At 47.2% G+C, this 25870-nt stretch overlaps 1 protein-coding gene and 1 non-coding gene across 2 annotated transcripts; both read right to left on the reverse strand.

Annotated features, from left to right (window-relative positions):
- Positions 1-39: 39 nt before the first annotated feature.
- RS1 (retinoschisin 1) lies at positions 40-22463 on the reverse strand. Its single transcript, XM_055338182.1, has 6 exons — positions 22412-22463; positions 13734-13759; positions 12803-12908; positions 5246-5387; positions 2550-2745; positions 40-226 (listed from the first exon to the last, which is right to left on the reverse strand). Exons 1-6 carry the CDS (start codon positions 22461-22463, stop codon positions 74-76), a joined length of 675 nt encoding a protein of 224 aa, XP_055194157.1. The 3' UTR covers positions 40-73.
- A 2290-nt stretch (positions 22464-24753) lies between these two features.
- TRNAV-UAC (transfer RNA valine (anticodon UAC)) lies at positions 24754-24826 on the reverse strand. The gene has a single exon. It is a non-coding gene; the product is annotated as a tRNA-Val (tRNA).
- Positions 24827-25870: the final 1044 nt, after the last annotated feature.

Below are 25870 nucleotides of genomic sequence, written 5' to 3' on the forward strand. Positions count from 1 at the left end.
CTGTAGGCTGCTCTGAGCCCTCCACCCCTACCCACCCACCCCCCCCAGGGCAGGTGTGGAGCTGAAGGAGGCCTCAGGCACACTTGCTGACACATTCCAACAGCTCCATCCGGATGGCAATGCGGACATGCCAGCCCAGCGGGATCAGCCGAATGAAGCGGGAAATGATGGGGGGCCGCAGAAGGTTCTGGACTGTGGAGGTTCGGTCTGAGTTTCCATAGAAGACCTAAAGAGAGAGAAAATCTTGTTGCTATCACATCAGGGGATGGAAAAGGACAAACAATTCCTATCTGAAGCTGGCCCCAACCTTTTTTTTTTTTTTAAGATTTTATTTATTCATGATAGACAAAGAGAGAGAGAGAGAGGCAGAGACACAGGCAGAGGGAGAAGCAGGCTTCATGCAGGGAGCCCGATGTGGGACTTGATCCGGATCGACAGGATCACGCCCTGGGCCAGAGGCAGGCACCAAACCTTTGAGTCACCCAGGGATCCCCCTGGCCCCAACCTTTAAGTTTGGGAAATCTCACCAAGTGGTTAAGGCTCAGAGAATTGCACATGCCCCCGTCTGAATTTGCATGTTAGAGCCTCGCATCTGTGCATGCTCTAGGCCTCTCCGAGTCACTCTGGGGACATCTAGAACTGCACCATCCAATATATTGGGAAGCATTAGCTACATGTGGCTCTTTAAGTTTAAGTGAATTAAAATTAGATAACAGTTTCCTCAGTCACACTGGCTAGGGTTCAAGTGCTCCATAGCTATATGTGATTAGTGGCTTCCATATTGGACAGCACAGGTACTAACATTTCCGTCATTGCAGAATGTTCTGTTGGATGGCACTGATAGAAAATACCTCCTGATCCTTATTGCCAATTTTGTGTTTTCATCCTTTGCATTTTGACAAATTTTGAAAAGGACCACATCATGCTTATGAGAGAAATGGTCCTGTATTACAAAGGTATCCAAAGTGGGGCTCAAGTAAAAGCTCGAGTGTGCTGGCTCTGAAGTTGTGAGCCAAAGCTTAATTGCACATCTCTACATCCATAGAAATGGCAAATAGACTTGGAAAACTGCTTTTTGGAAAAGAAAAAGACATAAAAATAAGGAAGGGAGAATGCAGTACCCAAAGTAGAGAGAAAAAGGGTCGTTTAGTGTTTTGGGGGGACACAACATAGCACGGTGCCCTGGCTGTAACACAAAAAGGTGATGTAGTTGGCCTCATCTCCAAAGAAATCATTCTTTGCAGTCTTTCTAGAGTCCTGGTGCTATGCCTGATGACACTGGAGCATTTCATTTCTCTCTGGGATTATCTCCCTGAAAAAAATCTGGCTGCCACATTGGCCTCATCCATCTACAAAACAAAAAGGACCTCCTACGCCATAATCTTGCCCCTCTTCCCAGTAGCAACATCCCACATCCCCTTCTCTCAGCTCTTTTCCCTTGAACCTCTTCAAGTCGGGGGACAGGTGAAGAGGGAGGATGGAACAGGCTCCTCCAGATTGTACAAGTGCCTGAGCAGAATGCCTCTTTGCAAAGAACCGTCAAGGCCTTCAGAAATGCAGACAGGACTTAAAAAAGAATTCTCATTTCTTTTTGAAAAAGCCAACTAATGAGAGCAGAAATGAAATAAAATGTAGAAATATCAAGATGGCTTTTCCTATTGTATTCAATCAAACCCCTTGAAATCTCACCCCATGAATATCTATCTCTGTATAACTTGTCATTAGAGAGTACAAAGCTTTCTGGTTTTCAGCCACACGTATCTACTTAATCTGATTAAATGTCCAAATAAGCTTCAGAAGTCCTTACTCTCAGGCAAAAGGATAGTTAACATTTCCAAACAGCTAGTGAGGTTTTAATTCATTGCAAATATACATTATATATATAAAATGTGTGTGTGTGTGTATATATATACACACACACACACACACACATATACACACACATATATACACACACACACTTAATTACAAGCCTACTATGTTCAGTCTATGGTGAACAAGACTTGGGGCTTGGCCCTTAGAGGTTAGTAGGATATATAGGTGCTGCTCAAGGGCTTAAGTTCCTCTGTGTCTGCACTGCTGGAGTCATTTTAATCATTTATGTAGTTCAGTGGCTAACTTGCTGGATTGTCCAAATCTTCTGAGCCATCCGTCTCAATAGTAAGAGGCCTTATCTACATAAATGGACAAGGACCTACCCACATCAATAATAGGTCAAGTCAGACCCATGCAGCAAAGTGTTCAGTGGCCCAGTGAGCTTGGAATAGTCCAAATGGCCAGTTTTGATTATTTAAGCAACTATAAGCTGATATGAGAATTCAGGCAAAGATTTCTTCTGTACACAAGAGTGGTGCTCATTCACGAACAAGCTGCTAGGCACCCAGGATGCAGTAAGAAAAGACACCTGCCTTGTCAGAGAGTAGACCATGTTGCGGGGAAGAAGCGTGGATGACTTCCCTTGTCATGGAGTCAGTGGTATGACAGGACGGGAGCGGGAAGAAGTCCCAGAGAGTGTGAGCTGAAGGTAGTTTGGGGTCAGCCCAACTTACCCGATTGTTTCCTGTCTGGTCCTTATAGTAAATCCAGTTTAGGTTCTCATCCGTCCTGTACTGCACGCTGTACTTGGTCATCCACTCGTCGATGTCACAGCGCCCCTGGGTGAGGATTCCTGAAATCACCTTGACCTCCTTCAGATCGATCTGTAACCACTGGCTGCTGTCCTGGTACTTGGAGAGCCAGGCGCACCTGCCAGGGACACAGCAAATCACCAGGAGCCTTTTCCCACGAGCACCTCCAAGGAGCTGAGAGGCACTGCCCTTTGAGGGGCTGCCAGCCCCTGAGGAAGCTCTGCAGTGCGCAGGCAGTCGGAGCTGCGACCAGTTAAGCACCAAGAGGCCCGTGTCCAAGAAGGGGCGAGCCTCTGTTACCCTTGTACCATTCTCTTTCTCCCTGCATCTCCGCTGCCCGAAGAAAACTGGCCAGATTCAACCGATTTGTCAAAGGGCCTCTGAGTGTAGCTGAAATCACCTTTGGGGTGTGGTTGAACAGGTCTTTCTTCAAAACACGAAAATGCATGGTTATTGCACCCGCCAGCCCCCTTCCCTTTTCATTTAGTCTCTCCTGATGTCTCTTTCTCCATGAGTCTTACCCTAATTTCAGTCCCTTTATACCTATCTGCCTCCCCTCCAGGTACTGTCATTTATGGCTTTCAGAGAGGGTCTCCCACGTGCCGAACACTGAGCCAAGGAGCTCTGGAAGGACTTTTAACAATCGTAAAGCAAACTAACCATTGAAGGAACTGATTTGTTTTTTTAGCTCTATCCCTCGTGAATTGTGGAGGGATCATTCCCCCTTTGAGGTTTTTATTTATTTTTTGCATATTAATTAGCTTCTTGGGACTGAGTCTTTGGCCGCCTTTTCTTCTCACTCTAGACTTGCTCCTTCAGTGGCTTTTGAATTTTTAACTTCCATCCCAGACCTTTTCTCAATTCCAAAATCTGAGTATCAGTGGCTGTCTAGACAACTTCTAAATGCCTTACAGCATCCCAAATGAAACCTGTCCAAGAGTAAACTAATCCTCTCTACCCCAACCACTCCTTCCAGTATCCATCTCTCAGAATGCTACATCCGGGACACCTGGGTGGCTAGGTGGCTGAGCGTCTGCCTTTGGCTCGGGCGTGATCCCAGGGTCCTCGGATCGAGTCCCACATCGGGCTCCCCGCATGGAGTCTGCTTCTCCCTCTTCCTGTGTCTCTGCCTCTCTCTGTGTGTCTCTCATGAATAAATAAATAAAATCTTTTAAAAAAAGAAAAAAAGAATGCTACCTCCATCCTCCTGGTGTTCATGCCACCCATCTGAGAGAGATCCTTGGTCCCTTCCTTTCCATCACTTCAAACATCCAATCCATCTACTGAGTCCATCTCAGATGTTTCTCAAATTCATTTACTTTTCTCCATTTCCCTGGTGCTGTTCTTGCCCACATCATCCTCAGCTCTTGCCTGGATGATTGCTACTCTAGCTTTCTTAACTAGTCTCCCTGGGTTACCCACCACCACCACCACCACTAAATAGTTCACCCCCACAGGACCCAGATTTTTATAAAAACACAAATATGATCCTGATACTCCCCAACTTCAAATCTTTCTCTGATAAAATCTACTAATTGTCTCACAATATTCTCTTCTCATTTTCCTTTAGTAATAGAACCCTCCCTGCCACCACCACCAAGTTTTACCTGGGCAAATAGCCACCCAGCAGAGTTCGTATTTCCCTTTGTAGCTAAGTGAGACAATCTGACCAAATTCTAATGAATGGGGTATGGACAAGGTAGCCAATATGATTATGCTTGTATCCTTTAAAGAAAAGTATGTGTATTCTACGCTTCTTTTCTCCCCACTGACTAGAAAGTAGATGTGATAGTGGAAGCTAGAGCAACCATTTTGGGCCCCAAGATGGAAACTTCATGTGAAGGATGACAGAACAAGGTAGAATGAGTCTGGAACCATCAGCCATCATAACCCTTCACTGCCTAATGAAAATTTTATTTTATTTAATTTTTTTAAAAGATTTTATTTATTTATTCATGAGAGACACAGAGAGAGAAAGAGAGAGAGAGAAAGACACACAGAGAGAGAGAGAGAGAGGCAGAGACACAGGCAGAGGGAGAAGCAGACTCCATGCAGGGAGCCCGACGTGGGACTCGATCCCAGGTCTCCAGGATCACACCCTGGGCTGAAGGCAGTGCTAAACCGCTGAGCCACCCAGGTGTCCCTCTAATGAAACTTTTAGATGACCAAGAAATAAACCTCCATGTTACTTAGGTCTTTGTACTTTGGTGCTCTTTGTTACAGCAGCACAAACTTGTATTCTAACTAATGCACATTCAAGAAATTCTCATTTTGCCTAAAATAAGGACCATAATCCTTAACATGACTTCATGATCTGACTTCTGCCTACTTCAAATGAATCAGGTCTTTCTTCTGTGTCTCCTCCACAGCATTTATCATACTCACTAAATGATCAGTTGTGTGATTATGTGCTTAGAGTGCCTCTCCCCCTCTAACCTGTGTGCTTCTTGAAGGCTGGGACCTTATCCACCTTGTCCACAGTCCTCTGCACATGAAAGGCATTCAATGACTTTTTGTTGAAGACATAAATAAATGCACTCTGCCATTCGTTTATTACAAAGACGTACATTTTTCAAATCACATGAAAAAAAACCACCTGAGCCACCTGCCCTGCTTACCCAAAGCCTTGACTGTTGAGCCGGGCCTTGTTAGCTGTCCATGAGGAATACCAGCCCACATACTGATCCAGGTTGGAGCAGGTGATCTGGTCTGGTGTAACCTCTCCTGACTCGAAACCCAGGGGCTTATGATACGGGCATTCTGGAAAAGAAAAGACAACACACATTAAAACGCTCCTATCACATCACAACACTGAACCAACACGACATGACAAAAATGACAAATCAAACCATCTCATCTGCGCTTTGGAAGGTGGAGAATGTTTTGCTTGGCAGCGCAGTTCACGATGGATCTTCAACCTACTTACTGCTCTTATGAGAAGAGAGTGAAGATGAGGTAAAAGGATTGCCATAGAGACTCAACATTCATAAAAGCAGACGAAAGGGGCTCTATGGCAACCTGAGGTGGGGGGCGCTGAGAAATACTTCACCTCCTCCACAAACTTAGATATTTAAAAAAAAACCAAGAGGTTCACAGAGAAATATCATACTTAAATGCCATACTCTTTATATTCCTCATGAACACACTTTTAGCCATCCTGCAAGATGACATCAGGTCCCTCGGGCAGCATATGATGCTAATGATAGAAACAAAACAATGGTGAGAGGCAAGAAAGGCAATTATATATGAGACTGATTTCTCACTTGTAAATTGCAGTTTTCTCACTAGTCTAATGAGAAAAAAAAAAGGGTGTGTGTGTGTGTGTGCGCGTGTGGTGTGAAGTGTTCCTGAGCGACTATTGAATGAGGTACAGTTGAAAGGAGCTATTTTTTTTTCCAAATAAGAATAGCCAAAGCTGATTCTTAGATGTTAACCGCCTGCTGCTTTTCATGTATTTCCTACATTTAGTATTGGGTTACCTGGTCAAAGACTTTTGCCAATTGCCAGCCTAGTATCCATTCTCCCCTTGTTTTTGATGAAAGAGCCCTAATTTTGCTGAGCAACATGTAACCAGTAAAAAAAACAAAAAACAAAAAACATTTCCCAGTCTCTTTTGCAGTTAGAAGTGACCACATGATACAATTTCTGACCTCTGAGATATAAGATGATGTCTGCTGGGGATTTCTGATCAATTTTTGCTCACCCCTCCTTTCTTCCTGTGGCCTAGAAGGAAGACTTGATGGCTGGCCCAGTGGTAGCCATCTTGCACAATGCGGGGAAGGCCAAAAGAACTGCAGAGACCTCAGCCCTGATATCCTTAGGCAACAGGAGTCAAAACAGAACTAATTTATTAAGCCACTAATGGGGTCTCTTATAATCAATCACAGGTTCTAGCTAAATTTCTATAGAAAAATAAATGATAAACTTATACAAATACATTCAGTTTTCTGATTGTGAACGATAAACATCAAGTAGGTTAAATAATTTTTTTTTCCATGTGTAAATTTGAGTTCAGATTGAAGAGCTGAACACACTTACTGGGGGCATCATCACCTCCCAACAGTAAGATGACTGCTGAGGTCTTTCTGGAGGATAATTTTCAAAAGTCAGTAGGACAGAATGAAGCGTGCCAAAGCTGGACTGCCATCCATCCTGACACTAGAATGCCCGCAGGGGTAGCCATGCCCTGTCCTCAGAGACTGAAGACAGAAAGACAGCTTCAGGCCTCTGACGGGGAGGCTTCACCACCTTTCTGCCCAAGGCACCAAAGGGAAGGATCCAACACACACACCCCACTCCCCCCCCACCCCCCGCCCCCAGTAGCTGCAGCTCAGTGGGGCTGGAGGGGAAGGGACAGTATTCATAGTTTATCTAGTACCCAAGGCTTTGGGAGCCTATTAAAAGACTATGCTGATGGAGCAGGGATGGGCCATAAGTTCATGCTTTAGTAACCAGGGGATGTTTTAGGTCAACCCCATTGGTTTCACGTAGGGTGGGCTGCATACTCCCAGAGGAATATGAGAAGGAGAGGAAATATTTGCTGAGCAGACAAAAGTAGAACCTGCTACTTGCATCAGTAGGACATAAAGGCTTTCATCTGGAAACTTCTGAGTCCCATGAAGGCCACGCCTGTCCCTAAAGGTGGGACCCTTTCACCCCTGGAGCCCCCTCATTTTTAATAAACGCATTTATGAAGTGCACTTTGGAAACCTTGGCCTGTAGGGGAAGGCATCTCTGGTTGGCAGATCCAGCGGCCTAGTGCCCGTGGCCCCAGGGGCTTCTCCACCTCCTCCATTCCCCTTTAAGCCCATGCCACCAAAAGAAGGGATGAGGTCCCAGCACCAGAAAGCTGGGTTTCAGTGGGGCTCAAGTTTGTCTGTTAAATTCTAACTGTGGATGTCTCTAAGGCCCCTCCATCCTGAGACTCCCCTTTCTTGCTCCAGGGCCGCCAGCTTAGAGGGAGGGAGCAGAGGGGAAGGAAAAGCCATCAGCCCACTCCTGATTGCTTTATTCTTGGCATTTTGCTCTTTCTCTGTTTCCCCCTCACAATTCTTTTGCCATTTCTTTCCAATTAGCCCATCTAATTGTTAAGAGTGGGCTGGAAACCTGCGGAGACCTAGCCCATGGCAATGGCCTTGGAGGCCGGTGAGATCTAGACGTGGACCCTGCCCACGCTCTCCAGGAAAGTCACAATCTCACCATCCCCTTGACTTCAGCTGCCATCTGGGAGTCAGTGCCGGACCCTCAGGCCCCAAGCGTTATCTAGTCATTGTCCATTTTCCAGGTGAACGATTCCATTGGGTGAGCCAAAAATCCTTCACACCCAAGCATCCAAAACTGAGCCCTTCAGCATCCAAGCCCCAAGCTTGCCCCTGTCCAGTGCTCCTGTCTCAGGCATTGGTGCCTCTAGCTGCTACCCCAGAAACCCGGTGGTGTGGCCCAGGGCACAAAGCAGAGACTCTGACGGGTCTCAGCCTGGATATCACTTGGGGAGTTCAGAAGTGCTAATGTTCAGATCACTCGCCCAGAGATTCTGATGTCATTGGTCTGGGGTAGGACCTGGCTAGGGGTAAAGCTGCAAGGGATTGTAACAGGCAGCCAAGGTCAGGGATGCCTGCTTAGAGAGTCCGCGTGAGCTGGGATTGGATCCCACTCTCTGTGTGAGCGTAAGCAAGCTGCCTAACCTCTCTGGGTCTCAATTTCTTCATCTGTGAAATGGGCACAACAGTCCCTGCTTCCATAACGTCGCTGGGGTTACATGAAATGATGTTTGTAGAGTAGAGCCTGCAGTGGCTGGCCAAGAGCAACAGACTATATTGGTGTAATAGGGTGAATTTGTGGGAATATATTGACGCCTTCTTGAGTTTTTCATGTTTGTCTTTCTGGTGAAGACTCACCCGGAAAGGAATCTAACCCCCTCCACCCCTCTCTGTCCTGCCCCATCATCCCCTCCCCCGAGGAGGAGTCCAGCTTCACGTTTCTAAACGTTTGGGCTCCTCTTGCTCCAGGAAGAATAAGCCGCACACTCGTGTTTGTGTGTGTGTGTGTGATTCAAGAGAGGAAAAGGCTGTTGATAGCATAGCATCTCTCAGATTTATGAATTTGGAGGATCTAGGCCTCAACAGAAATTACCTGATTGCGCTAGAGGAAGTGACTGGAGATTCTGGGCTTTGGCCTTTGTCCGGGAAAGGGGGTTCTCGTGGAGGGGCCTGAGCTCAGTGGAGACGTTTCCTCTGAGGGGGCTGGACCATGGATGGGGTCAGGGAGACACCTTTGGGAAACCTGGGAAGGTTCCTGGGACTGGGCTGAGCTTGGTTCAGAGGGAAAAGAATCACCACCAAGTGTCTGCCTTCAAGGGGGGTCGTAGGCCAGGCCGAGAGCTACCCTCAGGCAGCCCTTGAAGCCCCTGCGGGTTTCCTGTAGTCCAAGGAGAGAGGAAGGACCTTTAAGGATTCTGTCTTTAGACTCCTCACAGGCCATGACAAAGGAGGCCTCAAACTGGAGTTATTTAAACTTGGAGAAGTGGGAAATATGACATTTCTCATGCTCTGTGTGCTGTGGAGGTAGCTGCAGTCAAGTTATGTTATTATTTTTCCTGACTCCTCTTCCACCCCTACCCCCCCTTTCTGTGGTCCTGGCTGAGCTCCCTTCTGGTCCTCATGCAGGCCTAGAGGCCTTCCCTCTGCCTGTGACACTCCTGTCCCCTGTCTTCCCCCTTCACCCAGCCTACTCTACTCATCCTTGGGATCTCTGCACACTTCCCCTTCCTACCCTGAGCTGGGTGAGGGACTCCAGCGGCAGCCTCCCCAGACACCCCGTTCCTGTCCCTTGTTCCCTGTCCTTGTGATGATGGACTTGCCAGCTCCCCCGGTCTGTCTGGCTCACCATTGTATGCTCTGGGCCGAGCAGGATGCCTGCACATGCTCTGCACTTGATAGTTCTAGATTGGACAGTGAAGGAAGGGCTCCACAAGGATTATCATCTGTCTTGGGTGGCCGCTAGGCAGAGGCGCAGAAAACAGCAGAAACAGGAAGCAGAAAGCTCAGGGAGGAAATAGAGGTTGACCAGCCCAGAGAACCCCCACCCCACACCCGCCCTGAGCAAAAAGAAACTGTCTTCTAAGTATGAAGTAGGATTAAGCAACACAAATAATGTTGCTGGAAGAATTAAGGGGGTCGTCGTCACACTTACACAGAATATAGCCTTCCCACGTTTTCTGCCCAGTGGAAGTTAGTGTAGCCAGGAAGCCTGTTTTCACGCTCATATTAAGTAGAAAAAGAACGTTTCTACATTCATTTCAAGGGAAAACCTACATTTTTCTCTGAGCAAGCGATGCTTTGATCATTCCAGGAATAAAGCCATATTCAAAATGTGCTGCTAATCCAGACTATACTTAGCATGCTGGCCCTCCTTCAGTAGGTGGCTTCTCCGTTGGTAGGCTTGAAGGCCAGACGTGCTTACACAGAACGTTAACCTAGAGAAACCCAAGGGGAGCTGAGGGACGTTCTTGACAAGAGAGATGTGAACTATTACTATGCATGCGTATGAGACTTGAACATACATGGCGAAGTAGTACAGTACAGAATAATGTTTATGGAATAGAGCGGAAACCCGAAAATAATATAGAAATATAAAATCTAGAATAAAGGTAAAGCAGTAACAAATCATTGGCTTTCTTATGTTGTGATACTTTCCTTACCCTGTTGCCCCTGTCGGAGCGCCAAGGGAATCTCAGTTTGACTGGGGAAGACAGACAGACCTTTTAGTCGTTTTCATAGTGTTAAGCCGAAGATTAAGGAGGCCATAAGGCACCTAGCCAGGCACCTTCTTCTCCGTGGATGGGGACACTGGACAGTAACAGCCAGTGTGCACCTGGGGAGGCCCGCTGGCAGCTCTGAGTGACCCTCCCTCCTGTTCTTCTGCACTTTCTAGGCTCTTCTTCCCTCCTAAGGCAGGCTCTGATGGAAGCACTGAATCTCAGGGTGCAGAGGAACCAAGCAGCATTCTTCACATTCCAGTGAGGATCTGAGGCACTAAGGGGCAAGTGAATTCTGGAATACTGCAGCTAGTCCTGCTGCCCTGAATCATCTCTTCCGTGGAAAAACCCATTAACTCCAAGGAATCAACCCTTTAACACTTGGGTTGCATTTTTTCCTTCCTGGAAATATCTGTGCTATTAAAAAATAAAAGCAAAAAACAACCCCCAAAATGGTGGAGAGAGGACACCACTTCAGCTAAAAGAATCTCTGATCTCAGAACTTCAAGTTCACGGCAGGTGTGGGGGGACCTGGGTGGACTTCACATTCCTCAAACACACAGACAGGCCTCCTCAGCTTCACAGCTGGTGGGGTCAATGAAGCCAGTCTGCATAAATAATCTCTTTTCGAGTTGTGTGTAGAAAGAACTTGGTGTTGGAATTCCAGGCGGTCTTCGTGTCTCTGGGTGAAGAGGACATTTGTCCCTACCGCACAAGCAACTCTTTCGGGGTGGAGCTGATGGCTTGTCTTCAGCTTCCCTTTGGTGCCTGGCACACAATAGGCACATGATGGAAAAAGGTGGAATTGAATTTTAAATGGATTATTAAGGAGGGAGCTTCCATATTGACTGGACATCACGCCAGTCGAGAGAGGTGGCAGGAGCTCACGCCGTGGAACACAGCGGGCCGGACGGTGGAAGCCACCAAACCAAGCAGCACTTGCTGCTTTCCTCACTCCCGGGACCCTGCTGTTCCTTCCCAACAGACTGGGTCCACAAACCACTCCTAGCCCTTTAGTACATAGGGGAACAGAGGCAGTAAAGGCCATGATAGACTCTCCTGCCTCCCCCGCCATTCGCTATTTTAATACAAATTTAATGAAATCATGAAAAGAAGCTCACACATGTACACACATACTGTCTCTAGTGGAGCTATTATTAGGCGATTATGTAAAGTGAATGACTTGGCATGGCACCATTGTGACCCTGGAGAGGGGTGACAAAGACAGTTTCAAGCAAAAGAGGCTCAGAGCCATGGAAGGGGCTGAGCGTTGCAAGTATTTGCAGGGCCCCCAAGCCTCGGAAAGTCAGAGTGGGAGCTCACAAGGGGGGGAGAAAAGGGGCCGCCCTTTATTAAAGCTACAGTTGGCTGGGTGCCACACAAGATGCTCTCATGCGTCATCCAAAGTATTCCGCATACCAACTCCTCAGAGCAGGGGTCAGCAAACTGTGGCCCTTGGGTCAAATGTGGCTCGCCACCTCCTTTGGGAAATAAAGTTTTATTGGAACACAGCCATGCTCACATATTCACATATTGTCTATGGCTGCTTTCGCACTACCATGGCCCAATTGAGGAGTTGAGACCCTGTGACCCACGAAGTCACAAATATTTAGCATCTCGTCGTTTGCAGACCAAGTTTGCTGGCATGAAGCTTACAGGGAGACATTAATAGTAGCCAGGAAGGGCTATGTTAGCCTGCAGGACAAATTGCCTCGGCAATTTCAGAGGCTTGACCCAACAAATGTTTATTTTTCACTCAGGTGACTTGTCCATTATAGGTTGGTAGGCCTTTCTGCTCCATTTAACCCCCCGGGACCCACACTGAAGGAGGAAGCACTTTCTCAAGCATGGAAGGGAGAGCCAGAGAGTTGAGTACCGGCCCTTAAATGCTCATTTTGGAAGAGACACTGCTCACTTTGACTGGAACTGCTCATATGGCGCCACCTGACTATAAGGGGGCAGGAATGTGGGGAAGCACACGGTTGTTTGGTGAGCAATAAACCCTCGGGCACAGTACTATGACCTCCATTTGACAGACAACGACCAAAGTGGGAGTCCTAGAGTTAAGAAATGAGGCAGCCAGGATTCCAACTCTGGTCTTTCTGGCTCAAAAGCCTGTACTCTTCTCAAAATGCTCCGCTTCCTGCCATTGATTCATTTCCATAAATTTCGTGAGTCTATTTCATTGAAAATAGGTGCCAGCTCACCATCTTACGTAGGCCAAGGAGAGATGCAAGAAGCTGTTTCTAAACACTGACATCCGTGTGGTATGTTGGAACAGTGGCCGTTGTGTGACGTGAAGCTCAGAGGCCAACTGTGTGTTCAGGGGGATTAATTCAGCCAGGTTGAAGAGAAAGGAGAAACAGTGTTCCTGAGGACACCCCAAGGAGCGGGTGCCCTAAGGAGAGGGGACACTCACCTGGTATGCAATCTACGGAGGTGGCACCAGCCGACCAGAGGCCATTGGGACTGCCTTGGCAGTCACATTTGCATGCTTTCTGGTACCAGGGGTCCTCACTCTCATCCTGCAGGAAGCCAGAGGGGCAAGAGTGTCAGTCACAGTGAAAGGCAACTCTGGCCAGAGCCCCACTGGAAAAGTTTGTGTTCAAAAACCCTGCTCATTCATCACCTGTATTCTATGCGTGCTTTTGCACTACAGCAGCACAACTGGATGATTAGTTCAGCCTTAACACATACAGTTGCCACTCATCTTTGAGTCCAGATAAACAAATGTCCACCACTGTGGGTGACCAGCTAATGATCACACAGACACACTCATGCAGGGAGCACTGTTCACCCCATTATAGTGATCTTCAGGGGCTGGGGGAGCCCCAAGCCAAGGTCAGGCTCTCACTGCCCCTGGAGGTCCCTTTTAGGGATCCAGCTTTAAAAGGTAATGGGTTCAAGATTATACCACCTGTATTAAGACCTGGTTTACTTACATCCTCTCATTAAAACACCAATCTTGAATTTTCCTGGATAAAATGTGCCATTGCTACCACCAAAATAAAATATCTTAAAAAATACTTTTTTTTTTTTTAAGTGATAATCCTACACGTTATTTTCAGCTAGGACAATCTTCAAAAACAGCTTTCTTAAAAAATGAGTGGGAAATATCAGAAAGGGAGACAGAACATGAGAGACTCCTAACTCTGGGAAACGATGAAGGGGTGGTGGAAAGGGAGGTGGGCGGGGGGTGGGGGTGACTGGGTGACGGGCACTGAGGGGGACACTTGATGGGATGAGCACTGGGTGTTATTCTATATGTTGGCAAATTGAACACCAATAATAAATAAATAAATAAATAAATAAATAAATAAATAAATAACAGCTTTCTTACTGCAACATACCTCAGTAGATGATAATCCCAGTGTGGCTAAGCAAAAAGACAAGAGGGGGGAAAATCAGGTTAAAAAGAGGGGGAAAATCAGGTTAAAAAAAGAAACAAATTCAACAAAATGATCCATTCCATGGAAAAGTGAAATGGAAATAATCACATAAAAGTTAACAAAGCCTCTTCTGGAAGAAGTCAAACTAAGTAAATATCTGCCAGGAATAACCTCCACAGATGCTGAGAAACTAGGGACAGTAAAATGAAACAGACAAGGATAATTATTATTATTATTATTTTAGAGTAAATTCTTCCTCAAAGTGTGGCTCCAACTCACGACCCCAAGATCAAGAGTCACATACTCTACTCACTGAGCCAGCCAGATGCTCGTATTATTCTTGTTCTTTATAGAATTTTGGAAAATGCATTAGTGTAGCAAAGAGAAAACAAACGCTCCTGTATTTCTTATCACAAAGGCAATACTGTTAACATTTTTGCGTAAATCTTTCCAGCCTTTTTTCTATGTGTATTTTTAAAAACATATTTGAGAACCTACTATGTAAACAATGCTTACAATCGACACTTACATTGTTACGTTTGACATTAACAGTGCTTGCTTTTCCCTTTACTTATTAACCCTTCATCATCATCATCATCCCTGGTGTCTGCCAAATGTGCGACTCAGGAGCTGATTCCTAGCCCTCTCCCCCCGCCTCCATGACATATTTTGGTTATTTAGGATTAATAAGCACCAAAGCTCCATTTCCCATTTTTTCCAAAGTGGATGCCTTCAATTCTTTCCTCATCATAAAAGCAACACCTACCTACCTAGTATAAAAATCTTGAACGAAACTTGAGTGTAGACAATAGGTAATAAAAGTCCCCCCCTTAACCACTTTCCTATCTAAAAGTTGAATCTGATGCCCCCCAAAAACCTTTCAGACCGTTTTAGAGAGTAAAGGAATGGTCTCATCTTTCATGTCACGATTACAAAAGTGCTCTTTTTCAAATTGTGCCTTCATTTAAGTAATACATATTTAGCTCTTCTGCAAACCACTTTTTCATGTCCACTGTGAGCCTGGCACTGCACCGGGGCCTGGGCCTTCTGAAACAGAAGCGTCGCTCTCTGCACACAGGGCCTGGAGGACCCAGGAGAGGACAGACCCTTGGGTGACGCACGTGGTGAGTCCTCCACCAGGTTTGCACAAGCTGCGGTGGGAGTCCAGGGGAGCACATCTTTTAGAGCACTTCAGAGCTACCCCTCACCCGTGGTCGCCAAACTGGGCTGTCTCTCCTGGGCCTCATTCACGGGTTATTCATTCCTAGAGATTCCTTGGTCTACCCGCTATGGGCAGAGTTGATCCTCTCAGGTAGCGACGAAGGTCAGTAGGGCCATCTTGGGGGCCAAGGCCTGTGCTGGCTAAAGAAGTACTGAGTTCTTATTTTCACATCCAATGAACTCTTCCCGACATTGACCGTATGTCTTCATGCTCCCACATGCTCTCAATCCGCCTATCTTCCTTTAGCTTCCATCACACTGTTCACCTGGTTCTCCCATCACTCTGAAGATCCCCTCACCTCATAAATGTTCCTAAGCCCAAGATTCCAACTCTTACTTTGAATGGCTTGCCGGCTATCTCCCCACAGATGTCTCTTACTATTTGAAATTGGACCCAACCAAGTCTTTTTTTTTTTTTTTACTATTTTATTTATTTATTCATGAGAGACACACACAGAGAGGCAGAGACACAGGCAGAGGGAGACGCAGGCTCCCCGCAGGGAGCCCGATGTGGGACTCGATCCCTGGACCTGGGATCATGACCTGAGCCAAACGCAGATGCTCAACCACTAAGCCACCCAGGTGCCCCGACCCAACCAAGTCTTGACAAGGTCATGGCGCAACGGGAACTCTTATATGTTGCTGGTGGGGATATAAGTTGGTCTGACTTCTTCGAAAAACTATATTTGGCAGCTTACACTAAGGTGGAACATACACGTGCCCTATGACCCAGCAATTCTACTCGTATTTACCCACCAGAAATGCATACATATGTTCTCCAACTAACAAAAACCTACTAGATTACCCACAGCAGCAGTATTTGTATAAACTCCAAACTGGAAACACTCATATGCCCATCAAGAGTAGAATGGATATGGGTGCCTGGGTAGCTTAGTAGGTTAAGCATCAGACTTTTGATTTTGGCTCAGGTCATGATCTCAGGGTCATGAGACTGAGCCCTGCATTGGGCTCCGTACTGGGCATGGAGCCTGCTTAAGATTCTCTCTCTCTCTCTCTCTCTCTCTCTCTCTCCCCCTCTGCCCCCCACATGACCCTCTTCTCTCAAAAAAAGAAAAAAAAGAGTAGAATGGCTACAAGTAGCAAATTCACACTAGTGGAAAACTAAACTGCAATGAAAGTGGATGACCTGTAACTCCATGCTACAACACAGCTGCATCTCACAAACAATGCAGAGTGGAAAGTCAGATGCTAAAATGGACACGCTGTACCAATCCATTTGAAATGTACAGAAGCAGGCAAAAGTGATCTATGCCATTAGACGTTAGGGTCTTGGTCACATTTGGAGCAGGGAGGAAGCCAGGAAGGCTCTCTGGGGGGCTGGAGACGTTCCGTTGCTTGCTTGGAGTGCTGGTTACATGGGTGTGCTCAGTCGTGAAAATTCACTCAGCTATACACTCACCTGTACTTTCCTGTAGGTTTGTCATACTTAAATCCTAGTACGTATGCTATACTTCAATAGAAAGGTTTTTTAAAAACCGAACTCATTACATCCTTCCTCAAATTGTTCTCCTTTATTTCTTATCCACTGAATGGCTTTGCCATCCACTTAGCATCCCATCCAGAGATTTGGGGCTTGTCTTAGTCACCTTTTTCCCTAAACTCCCACACCCAGTGTCAAGCAGGGGCCTTTTGCCTCTCCGTGGCCACCCATTGCTTCCTGCGTGAGGCCCCCACTCCCCCCCCATACACTCCCTGCTGAAGAGAGATCTTGCCTCGTCCACCCTTTGTGCTGCCAATGGAATGGGATGCACACCTGATTGTGTCACTTTCTTGCTGCGGACCCTTTGGTGGGTCTTCATGGCAAGGCTCCAGGTTCCATCTCCCATTTATTAGTTGTATGGCCATGTCTCTCCATTTCCTCATACCTAAAATGGGTATCCTAATGTGTCTCTCAAGGGGTTGCCATGATCTAGCTCCCGCCTGCCTCTCCAAACTGATCTTTCTCACTCCCTACTACTTGCAATTCATCAGGTGTGCCAGGCTGTTTCATGCCTCCATGCATGTCTGTATGGTTTCTTGGCTTTAAAATTTCTTCCAGTTTTTCTGCCTGCTTATCCCCTTCCCCGTGCAGAGGACTTTTTCTGGCCCCCATGCACAACTCACTGCTCGCTCTAGCCTTTGTGTTCCACCTCTTTCTTGTGCACCGGTGTATCTAAGCACCTGTACAATTATAGAAGTTGATAGAAAAGATACCTGATGATGACTGGTCCCAAAGTATTTATTCTTTAAGTAATATTCATTGAGTATGTACTGTATTCCAGGCCCGGCTTTAGGTACTGGGGATATAGATAGCAGTTAACTAAATAGGAAAGGGATCCGCCTTCTTTTTTTTTTTTTTTTAAAGATTTTATTTATTTATTCATGAGAGACACAGAGAGAGAGAGAGAGGCAGAGACACAGGCAGAGGGAGAAACAGGATCCATGCAGGAAGCCCAATGTGGGACTCGATCCTGGGTCTCCAGGATCAGGCCCTGGGCTCAAGGTGGCGCTAAACCGCTGAGCCACCCGGGCTGCCCCAGGGATCCGCCTTCTTAGGGTATGTGCAGTCTAGGCTGGGGGTGGTAAGGGTTAATGAATGAATGAATAAAATATCCTGTAGTGAGAAGGTGATGTTGGAGTGAAGACCTGAAAGAGGTGAGAGACCTGTGAGCAAAGCATTCTGGCCAGGGGGAATAGCAAGTGTCAAGACCCTGAGGTGGGTGGTACTGGGTGGGTACTGGGTGGGTACTTGGTGTGCTCTAGACAGAGCAAGGAGACTCTGGAGCTGGAGCTGGTGAATAAAAGAGTTTTAGGAGGTGAAGGGATAAAGTGCGGGCTATGGGAGACCATCCGTGCAGGGCCTTGTGGGCACATGAGGACTTTGGCATTTAGCCTGAGTAGGCCTTTGCAGGGGTTCGAGGAGAAGAGGGACAAGTCAGGTGAGGGCTTGGAAGGCTCCCTCTGGCTGCTGAGTGTAGACTGAATTGCCTGGGGCAAGCTGGAAGCAGAGAGCCTAGTGGGGTGAGCGCAGTCATCCAGAGGGGAGACGGTATGGCTTGGCCCAGCTGGTGGCAGTGGAGGTGATGAGAAGTAGCTGGATTCTGACCATCTTTGGAAGGTAGCCAATGGTACTTGCTGACAGATGACATGGGTGTGAGAGAGAGGTTCAAGGCCTGAGGGACTGGGAGGATAGAGCTGCCATTTACTGGCAGAGGGGAAGGTTCCAGGAGGAACAGAGATGGCAAGGCATGGAGTGAAGATGTTCTGTTCCCGAGGCCTATAGGACATGCGAGTGTTGAGGTTGAGTGGGCACTTGGCTGGAAGGTCCTGGAGCTCAGACAGACTGAGGGTTGCCCTGTGCTCCTTGCAGTGGATGCACACGTGAACCCATAGCTACAGTCCTGCAGCTGCTCCCCTCAAAACGGCAGAGGAGCAATTGGCATGTAGTTAGTTGACTTGGGGGTCGTTAATCCAGGAGGCCCTTGGCTCCATCCCATCTTCAAGAAGCAAAAAGGCCCTGTCCGTTGGACAAATGTCAATTGTGCCAAGATCCTTTGGGGGGGGGGGGGCGGGTTCAAAGGAAAGCATGTGGGTCACTGACAGTGTGGCCTTAATAACTAAATCAGTTTGGCCCAGAGGCTGTGTCTGTCACTGAGGAGGGCTTATGCAGCCGCAACTGAGCAAACCCAGAGATCAAATGAGACCCTCTAATTGCTGCGGACTTCGGGCCTTTCCCTGTCCCCCACCCACCTGTGGCTGCAGGTGGAAGATCTGCGGAAACAAGGCAGAAGGCAAAAAGGGCAGAGGGGTGGGGGTGGGGGTGCTCTGCCACTGTGCCCAGGTGGAGAGGAAGAGTCCTGAGAGGAAGGCCGGCTTTCAGAACCACTGCCTGTGTTCAGTCAGATGTTGGGCAGGTTTCTGATGTTTATTCCCTCCCAGGCTCCTCTCTCCAGAAAATGTTCGTCTATAGGCAGCCTGGGGATCTGAGGCACCAGATCCTTATGGAAATGAGCAGAGAGGGAAGGAACAACAAGCATTTTACAGGAAAAGCTGTCACCAAGGAGCAGCAACATGGCTGTACAGTCCCCGAAATCATTTAATCACCAAAAAGCTGGCGAGCAAAAGCAAAAGCGTGTTTGAGTACAACATCTTATAATACCAGAAAATAAAATTGTTGCAGTGAGCGAGAGAAAACAGGTCAGCCTTTAAAGGAAAAAAGAAGAAAAAAGATTTTGATTGTGTGGTTGCATATTTTTCTCCCTCCGTGGAATGTTTTTGAGATTTCTCCCCGCGTTATAGGGTTCCACTAGAGTGTCCGAGATGCCTCCCACTCGCCGATCTTAGGTTTATGCAACATGGGCCCATTCTGCCCTTTTGCCCAAAGGGCCACTCCGTGGGGAAACCCTTGTTACCACAGCAAGAAAAGTCCGGGCTTTTGCTGTGTCTCAAAATGTACCTTGCAAGCTCAAGAGGAAGAGTGGGCATTAGACACACATAAGGTAGACCCTTTGAGTCTTTTTGATGGATGTCACTAAATACAGAGCTCTCCTTCCCATGGAAACAGATGAAGCTGAGGAGGAAAGCATAAAATTATGAATGACAAAAGCTGTCAGTAAGTAGCTTCCTTGAAAAACAAGAGTAAGACACAGGAAGAAAGCAGGCTGCAATGATGTCCCTCTGGAAGAAGAAGAAAGAAGGAAACTGTCCTGGTGTGAAAATGTTGCTATTTATGGCTACAAGCATATTCCTGGGTAAATCTGTTATCTGTACATGCTTCAACACAGATGAATCTCAAAAACATATGCTAAGTGAAAGATAAAAGACCATATGTTGTATGATTCCATTTAAATGTAATGTTCGGAATAGACAAATTTATGGAGACAGAAGGTAGATGGGTGGTTGCCTGGGGCTAGGGAGAGGGGGAAACGGGCTTAATGTCTACCGGTCTCTTTAGGGGAGGGGGTGATGAAAATGTTCTAAAATTGGATTGTGTGCTCCACAATCTATAAATATACTAAAAACCATTGAATCACACACTTTAAATGGGTGAATCTAATGCTATGTAAATTATATCTCAATAAGCTGCTTTAAAAAATCTGCTGTCTCTGATGGTTGACACGCCTGCTAAGGAGACACACCTGTAAGATGAGGCTTGGGTTTGTTTTTTTTTTTTAATATATATAATAAATATGACCAAGGAATGGACCTCTTTATTTTACTAAGGTAGATTTTTTAAAAAAATCATCATTTGCATTGAATCCAAAATGTACAATATAAGATAAATAGAAGCCTGCCTCCGTTATCAGACGTAGATAGTGCTTTACAATGACCATTTGTGCATTCCCAAGTGAATCTTCATCTGACGCGTGAGTGGAGTCAATCCATTTATCTTATTTCACTGTAATAAGGAGCTACTGCCACCATGGAACAGAAACAGTGAAGAGTAAATTAGACAAAGAACCTTTGTCTTCAGGTTCCCAGTCGTGCAATAGAAAACATTTTCCCCCTGTGCGTTGGCCTTGATTCTCTATCTGGATGGGAAGCTGATGAAGTGCAGCAACCACATCCTGTATTCATGTGTTTTTCCCTCTGTCTCTTAAGCAGGGATCCCTCTAGCTCAGGGTAGAGCACACATAGGTCACAAGCCACACTGACCATAAAATGGTCACTGGACCACCCAGTGGACCATATTCCAGTCTACCTAGCCAGGTGGAAATTTCTGGAGCTCCTCAAACATGAACACAGATCGGTAAGCAATAGAACAGGAAAGAGTGCTGTGCTCTGTGCCTCCTGACAGCGTGTCTTTTATTACAAATATCTCCCGAATGGGCAGGTTTAATATAAAAATGGGTTGGTAAACTTTTCAAGGGCTTCTTCCTATTTGAGGGTCACAGAGCACAGTTAGACTCAGCACTGTGAAAGCAATGAAGATTTGTCCTGCGTGTCAAGTTCTTATGGGTCCTGGGCCACAGCAGCAACCAAGGGACAGAGTCTGTAACAAACCGACCAAAAATGAGCGGAAGGATGGATGCACGGACGGGTGGATGGATGAATCTCAATGCCGATCACACAGAAGAGAAATCTGAGGATGAGGCCTATGGATAGCAGAGAACCAGGAGTATTGGACTCTAAGCCTTGAAAGGCTCTGTTTAGATTTTCTTGCTGAGGAAAGGGCAAGGAATAAAGGAAAAACAACACAACACCCAAAGCACCTTAAAGTATTGAGAGTTACTGGGCCAAGCCGCCGACTCTTACTTGCAGTGAGGACAAAACCAGACAGCTGGTCTCAATGATCCCTACTTAGGAATGTATTTGGGTTTGCAAAATGACCTTGGGATTACAGTCATACAGATCTTTCCAAATACCGAGAAAGGTGACGAAATACCAAAAGTCATGAGGTTGGGGGATCATGAAATCACTACTCTACCAATAATGTCTAATGAGAGGGCAGAGAGGAACGTGATTTAAAGCAGGGCTTCTGACTCTACTTGTGTGAGTGGTGTCATGTCCATCCACCAGGTCATTTGCAGAATGGAGAGGCCTCCACCTTCCTGCCCTCCTTACTTATTTCCTGTGACACGCTTAAATACACGATCACCCCGGAGAAGACACTCAACTAATTTCTAATGTTCAGAATGAACCTAAAAAGGAATTCTGAGCTAACAGGTCCTTGAGAGTCAAGAGAGGCATGAAGGACTATCAGTTCAAATTAAGAGAGAATTTAAAAGCTGAATTGGGTGATATTTCAGAGATTTGTTTTTAATTTCCCCTTATTTAAGCGTATTACTCCTGCCAGGGCCATATTTAGAAATTTAAAAATGATTGAGTGTCTAGAGTCTTTGGAGATTCCTGACTCTCAGTTGGATTATGCTTTCTATTAGAGTCCGATGGTAGTCGGCGTGTTATGCTAATCCATATTTAAACTGGAGTGACCTCACGTCCCGATTTGCCCGGGACAGTCCTGGTTTACGCCTGTTGTCCAGCAGAATTATTAATAGCATCCTCTCCCACTCTCAATAGTGTCCTAGTTTGGAAGATTAAATTCTACAGTCATTCTAACTCTGACTCCTAAAAGTTTTCAAGGGTACACCACACTTTCTTATTAGTGGTTGCAATCTATAGCTAGTTTCGGCAGTTTCTGAGACCCTTCCTTCTCTCTGTCCCATTTTAAGCATCCTTTGAACTTTAGAAGGCTCCTCAGAGAACCGGAAAGCCAGCGGTGAAACTAAGAGAACCACGACCACATAAAGACAACTGTTGTTCATTAACAATGCACCTTGACCAATTAGCGTGCCTTGCTAATTAATGATACAGTGATATTTTAATTATTCAGGTTGCATTTCTGTGAATCGGCAAAATTACGAATTCAGCTGCACTATTCAGTATTTGATAAATGCTAATGGTTGCCCAGCACATACCTTCATAGCCGAAGAGAAGTAAAACCAAGAAGCCTTCTATCTTGCGGGGCATTCTCCCCTTGTCCTTGGCCGCAGCTCTACCTTATCCAAGTGGAGAGCTTCTCCAGGAGCAGGGGCTTAACTTGAGCACTGGCCTCATTAAGCATCTTATTCCATTTAGTTCTTAGGGCTTTGGCTGAGCCCTACGAAGTTAACCCACATAGTTACCTGCCTCGACGAGGAAGTCTCAGAGAAGAATCTAATGTCAACTGAGGTCAGTTTAGCAAAGGAAGATACTGGGTTTCATGCTTTCTTTATTTTTAGAAAAGATTTGTCTATTTGAGAGAGAGAGAGAGAGAGAGAGAGAGAGAGAGAGAATGAGAGTGGGCTAGCAGGGGGAGGGACAGACTCCCAAGCAGACTCCCCAATGAGCAGGGATCCAGGTGAGGGGCTCAAGCCCACCACCTGAGATCCTGACATGAGCAGGAACCAAGAGTTGGTCCTTTGGCCCACTGAGCCACCCAGGCGACCCTATACTAGCTTTAAATTGAAGGGAAGCAGTAGAGGGCAAGAGAAACTACAATCAGAAGACCCAGCTCCTAATCCTTTCTTTGCTATCATCTTCTCGGGGGTGACCTTGAGCAATTTCCTGCCAAACAAGCACTAACATCGTCAAATTCTATGAAAGCGACACGCATCCCCTTCTTAGAAAGCGACTTGGCATCGTGTTCATCCCTATTCACTCAGGAAAATACTCAGTTTGGGAGAAGGAGACAGTTACACACAAAGACGTCCCTTGCTTTGTTATTTATAACAAAAAATAGGAAACAATCCACATGGCCAAGGTCAGGGGGGTCAGCACAGGAGGTAGAGTTAAGAGCACTGATCCCCAGGCCAGACTGGGTGCGAATCTCAGCTCAGCCACTTGTTATGTGGCCTTAGACAAGTTGCTCGAGGTCTCTGTGTTTCAACTTTCTCAGCTATAAGATGATGATAATAATGCCTAAGTCATAGAGTTAGTTTGAGGGTCAAGTGGGATGATTACCCAAAACAGTGCTAGACAGAATTAGTTGTTATTATTGTTCAGCCATTTATAATAAAGGGGGCGAAAAGGGGAGTTGTTTAATGAGCACAGAGTTTCAGCTTTGCAAGATGAAAAAGTTCTGGAGACCTTTTTCACAACAATGCGAATATGCTTAGCATTACTGAAGTGTGCACTGAAACACGGGTAGGATGATAAAAAAAATCAAACGAGTTAGTGAAACGATTGTGATAACAGGGACAATCGTGTGTTATACTCTTGATTTAGAAAAGGATGCAAATGTACACATCGTAGGAGGCAAACGATGTGGCAAATGCGGAGAGGGATACCGGGTTTCGCCTTCCCTTTTTGGTTTTGGGCCACCACTGTTGCACCGCAACCCCCAGGGGCCCACCTTCCCTTCGTTCTTCTTGTCAAAGATGAAAAAGGCCAATATAAAAAGATAATGACCCCCTGACACCCCCCCCCCCAGAAAGTGTAATGGACTATAAAGAGGGACAAAAAGGAGCTAGAGGAACGCTCAGTCAGTATTTACTGGGTGTCTCCAAGCCTGACATTTGTTCTCTGCCGTGTATGGATTCGTCATTACACGAGGAAGGTCTATTCAACAAGCTCTACCTCTGTATTAAAAAGAAAAGGACTATTTTCCCTCGCTCTGCATTTTAGAGTTTAATGAAAAATTAACCCTTTAATAATAATAATAAATGTGTAATAATTCAACCGCAGGCCAAGTGCTTTCGCCCTGCCTATTTCAGTTGGAGGCTTTGAGGGGCAGGTCTGCGCTGGCCACAGGGGAAGGCTCCGCCAAGGTGGTCTTGCTTCCCGGGAGCTCCGGGTTTTCCCAGGCCGCCTGGGCCTGGGGCGGGGCGGGGCCGTCCTGGGGACCACGACACGACCAGGCGCCCACTTCTGCTGTTGCTGATGGGAGGAGAGGGTTATTTGTCATCATGCTTCTGCGATAAAAAAACATGCCCCCCTGGGGCACCTGGGTGGCTCAGTGGTTAAGCATCTGCCTTGGACTCAGGTCCTGATCCCAGGGTTCTGGGATCGAGTCCCATATCAGGCTCCTTGCAGGGAGCCTGCTTGTCCCTCTGCCTCTCTCTGTGTCTCTCATGAATAAATAAATAAAATCTTAAAAAAAGAAAAATACGCCCCCCCAAAAAAAAATTAAAAATAAAGAAAAAAATTTAAATGTCCCCCAATAGAAAAGTAAAGCAAATACTATTTTTAAAGGAGAAAGAAAAATACTGTCTTGCTTTTCATCTTCTTGCCCATACACTCAAAGAACACTGAAAGTTGAAAGAAAAAAACCTTAGACCCATGGTTCCACTGGGGCTCGAACCCAGGACCTTCTGCGTGTAAAGCAGACGTGATAACCACTACACTATGGAACCCTGACGGTAGCTTGCTGCATCATTAGCCTATTCATAGTCTCATGTCCGAACCAGCGCCTGCGCTCAAGCCCCGCCTCTCGTCCGTAGCTCCTCCTCCACCGTGGCCCCGCCCCCCGCGAGATCCGGCGTTCGCGGCCGAGTCCCCGGCTCCGGCTGTGGCGTCTGGGCTGTTCGCTCCACCCGCGTGACCGCGGCGAGCGCAGGGCCGGGGGTCCCCTCCTGAGGGCCGCCCCGCTAGTCACCGGTCCCAAACTTTCTCTCAGCTGCGAGGTCGGCGGGACCTGCCCAGCGGGCGGAGGCGGACGGTGCGGCGGCGACTCCCGCTGCGGGACCCGCGCCTTCCCGGCTTCTCCCGGGAAACAGTCCGCTTCCGGCAGCCGCGGGGGCCCCGAGTCCGCGCGGGACGGACGGCGGCGCGGGCTTTGGGTGGGGCCGCGGGTCGCCTCCACCCTGGCTTCTCGGTTGGAAGGGGCCTCGGGTTGGTGGCCCCTGGCCCGACGACCGAGGCCCCCAGTGCCCCCCGCCATTTTGTCAGCACTGCTCCCCGCCGGACCCCCCGCCCCCGCCCACAGGCCGGCCTGGGCGGGGTGGGAAGGGCGGTGTAGACGGACCACCCTTGAAGGTGCGGGTTGGGGGTGATGAAGCGGGACCCGCTGCGAGGTTGGAGGGGCCCAGTGCAAAGTGAAAATGCCAGGCTCCTGGCTGGTGAGCCACTGCGAACTCCCAAACGGTGACAAGCCGGGCATTAAACCCAGCGCCGGCCCTGCGACTGCACAGGTCGTGGCCCATGAACCTGTCGCTGTGCTTCCAGGACTGTGGGCCCGAGAAGGTGCTGGAAACTTCCACCACGAAGGGCTCTTGTGTGCTCTCGCTTCTTAGTTTTCATTGTCAGTGTCCTTTGCCCTCTTCAGTGCTTTTGGATGGATCCTCCTCACCGTCCTAGGATTGCTCATATCCTCAAGCTTGAAAGCCCCTGAAAACCATCTGGGGGCGGCATCTTAGGTGCCGAGTCCAACAGGGCTGAAGGCTGGGCCTGCCGTTTTC

The sequence above is a fragment of the Nyctereutes procyonoides genome, unplaced genomic scaffold (assembly GCF_905146905.1).
Source record: "Nyctereutes procyonoides isolate TBG_1078 unplaced genomic scaffold, NYPRO_anot_genome, whole genome shotgun sequence".
Lineage (NCBI taxonomy): Eukaryota > Metazoa > Chordata > Mammalia > Carnivora > Canidae > Nyctereutes > Nyctereutes procyonoides.

Bases quoted from the DNA above. Each gene is read 5' to 3' on its own strand.
- RS1 (XM_055338182.1), bottom strand. From the start codon at position 22,463: ATGCCCCGCAAGATAGAAGGCTTCTTGGTTTTACTTCTCTTCGGCTAT. The intron at 5,388-12,802 runs GTGAGTGTCCCC...TTTCTTTTCCAG, and splicing joins CTCCGTAGATTGCATACCAG to AATGCCCGTATCATAAGCCC. The intron at 227-2,549 runs GTAAGTTGGGCT...CTCTCTCTTTAG, and splicing joins ACCAGACAGGAAACAATCGG to GTCTTCTATGGAAACTCAGA.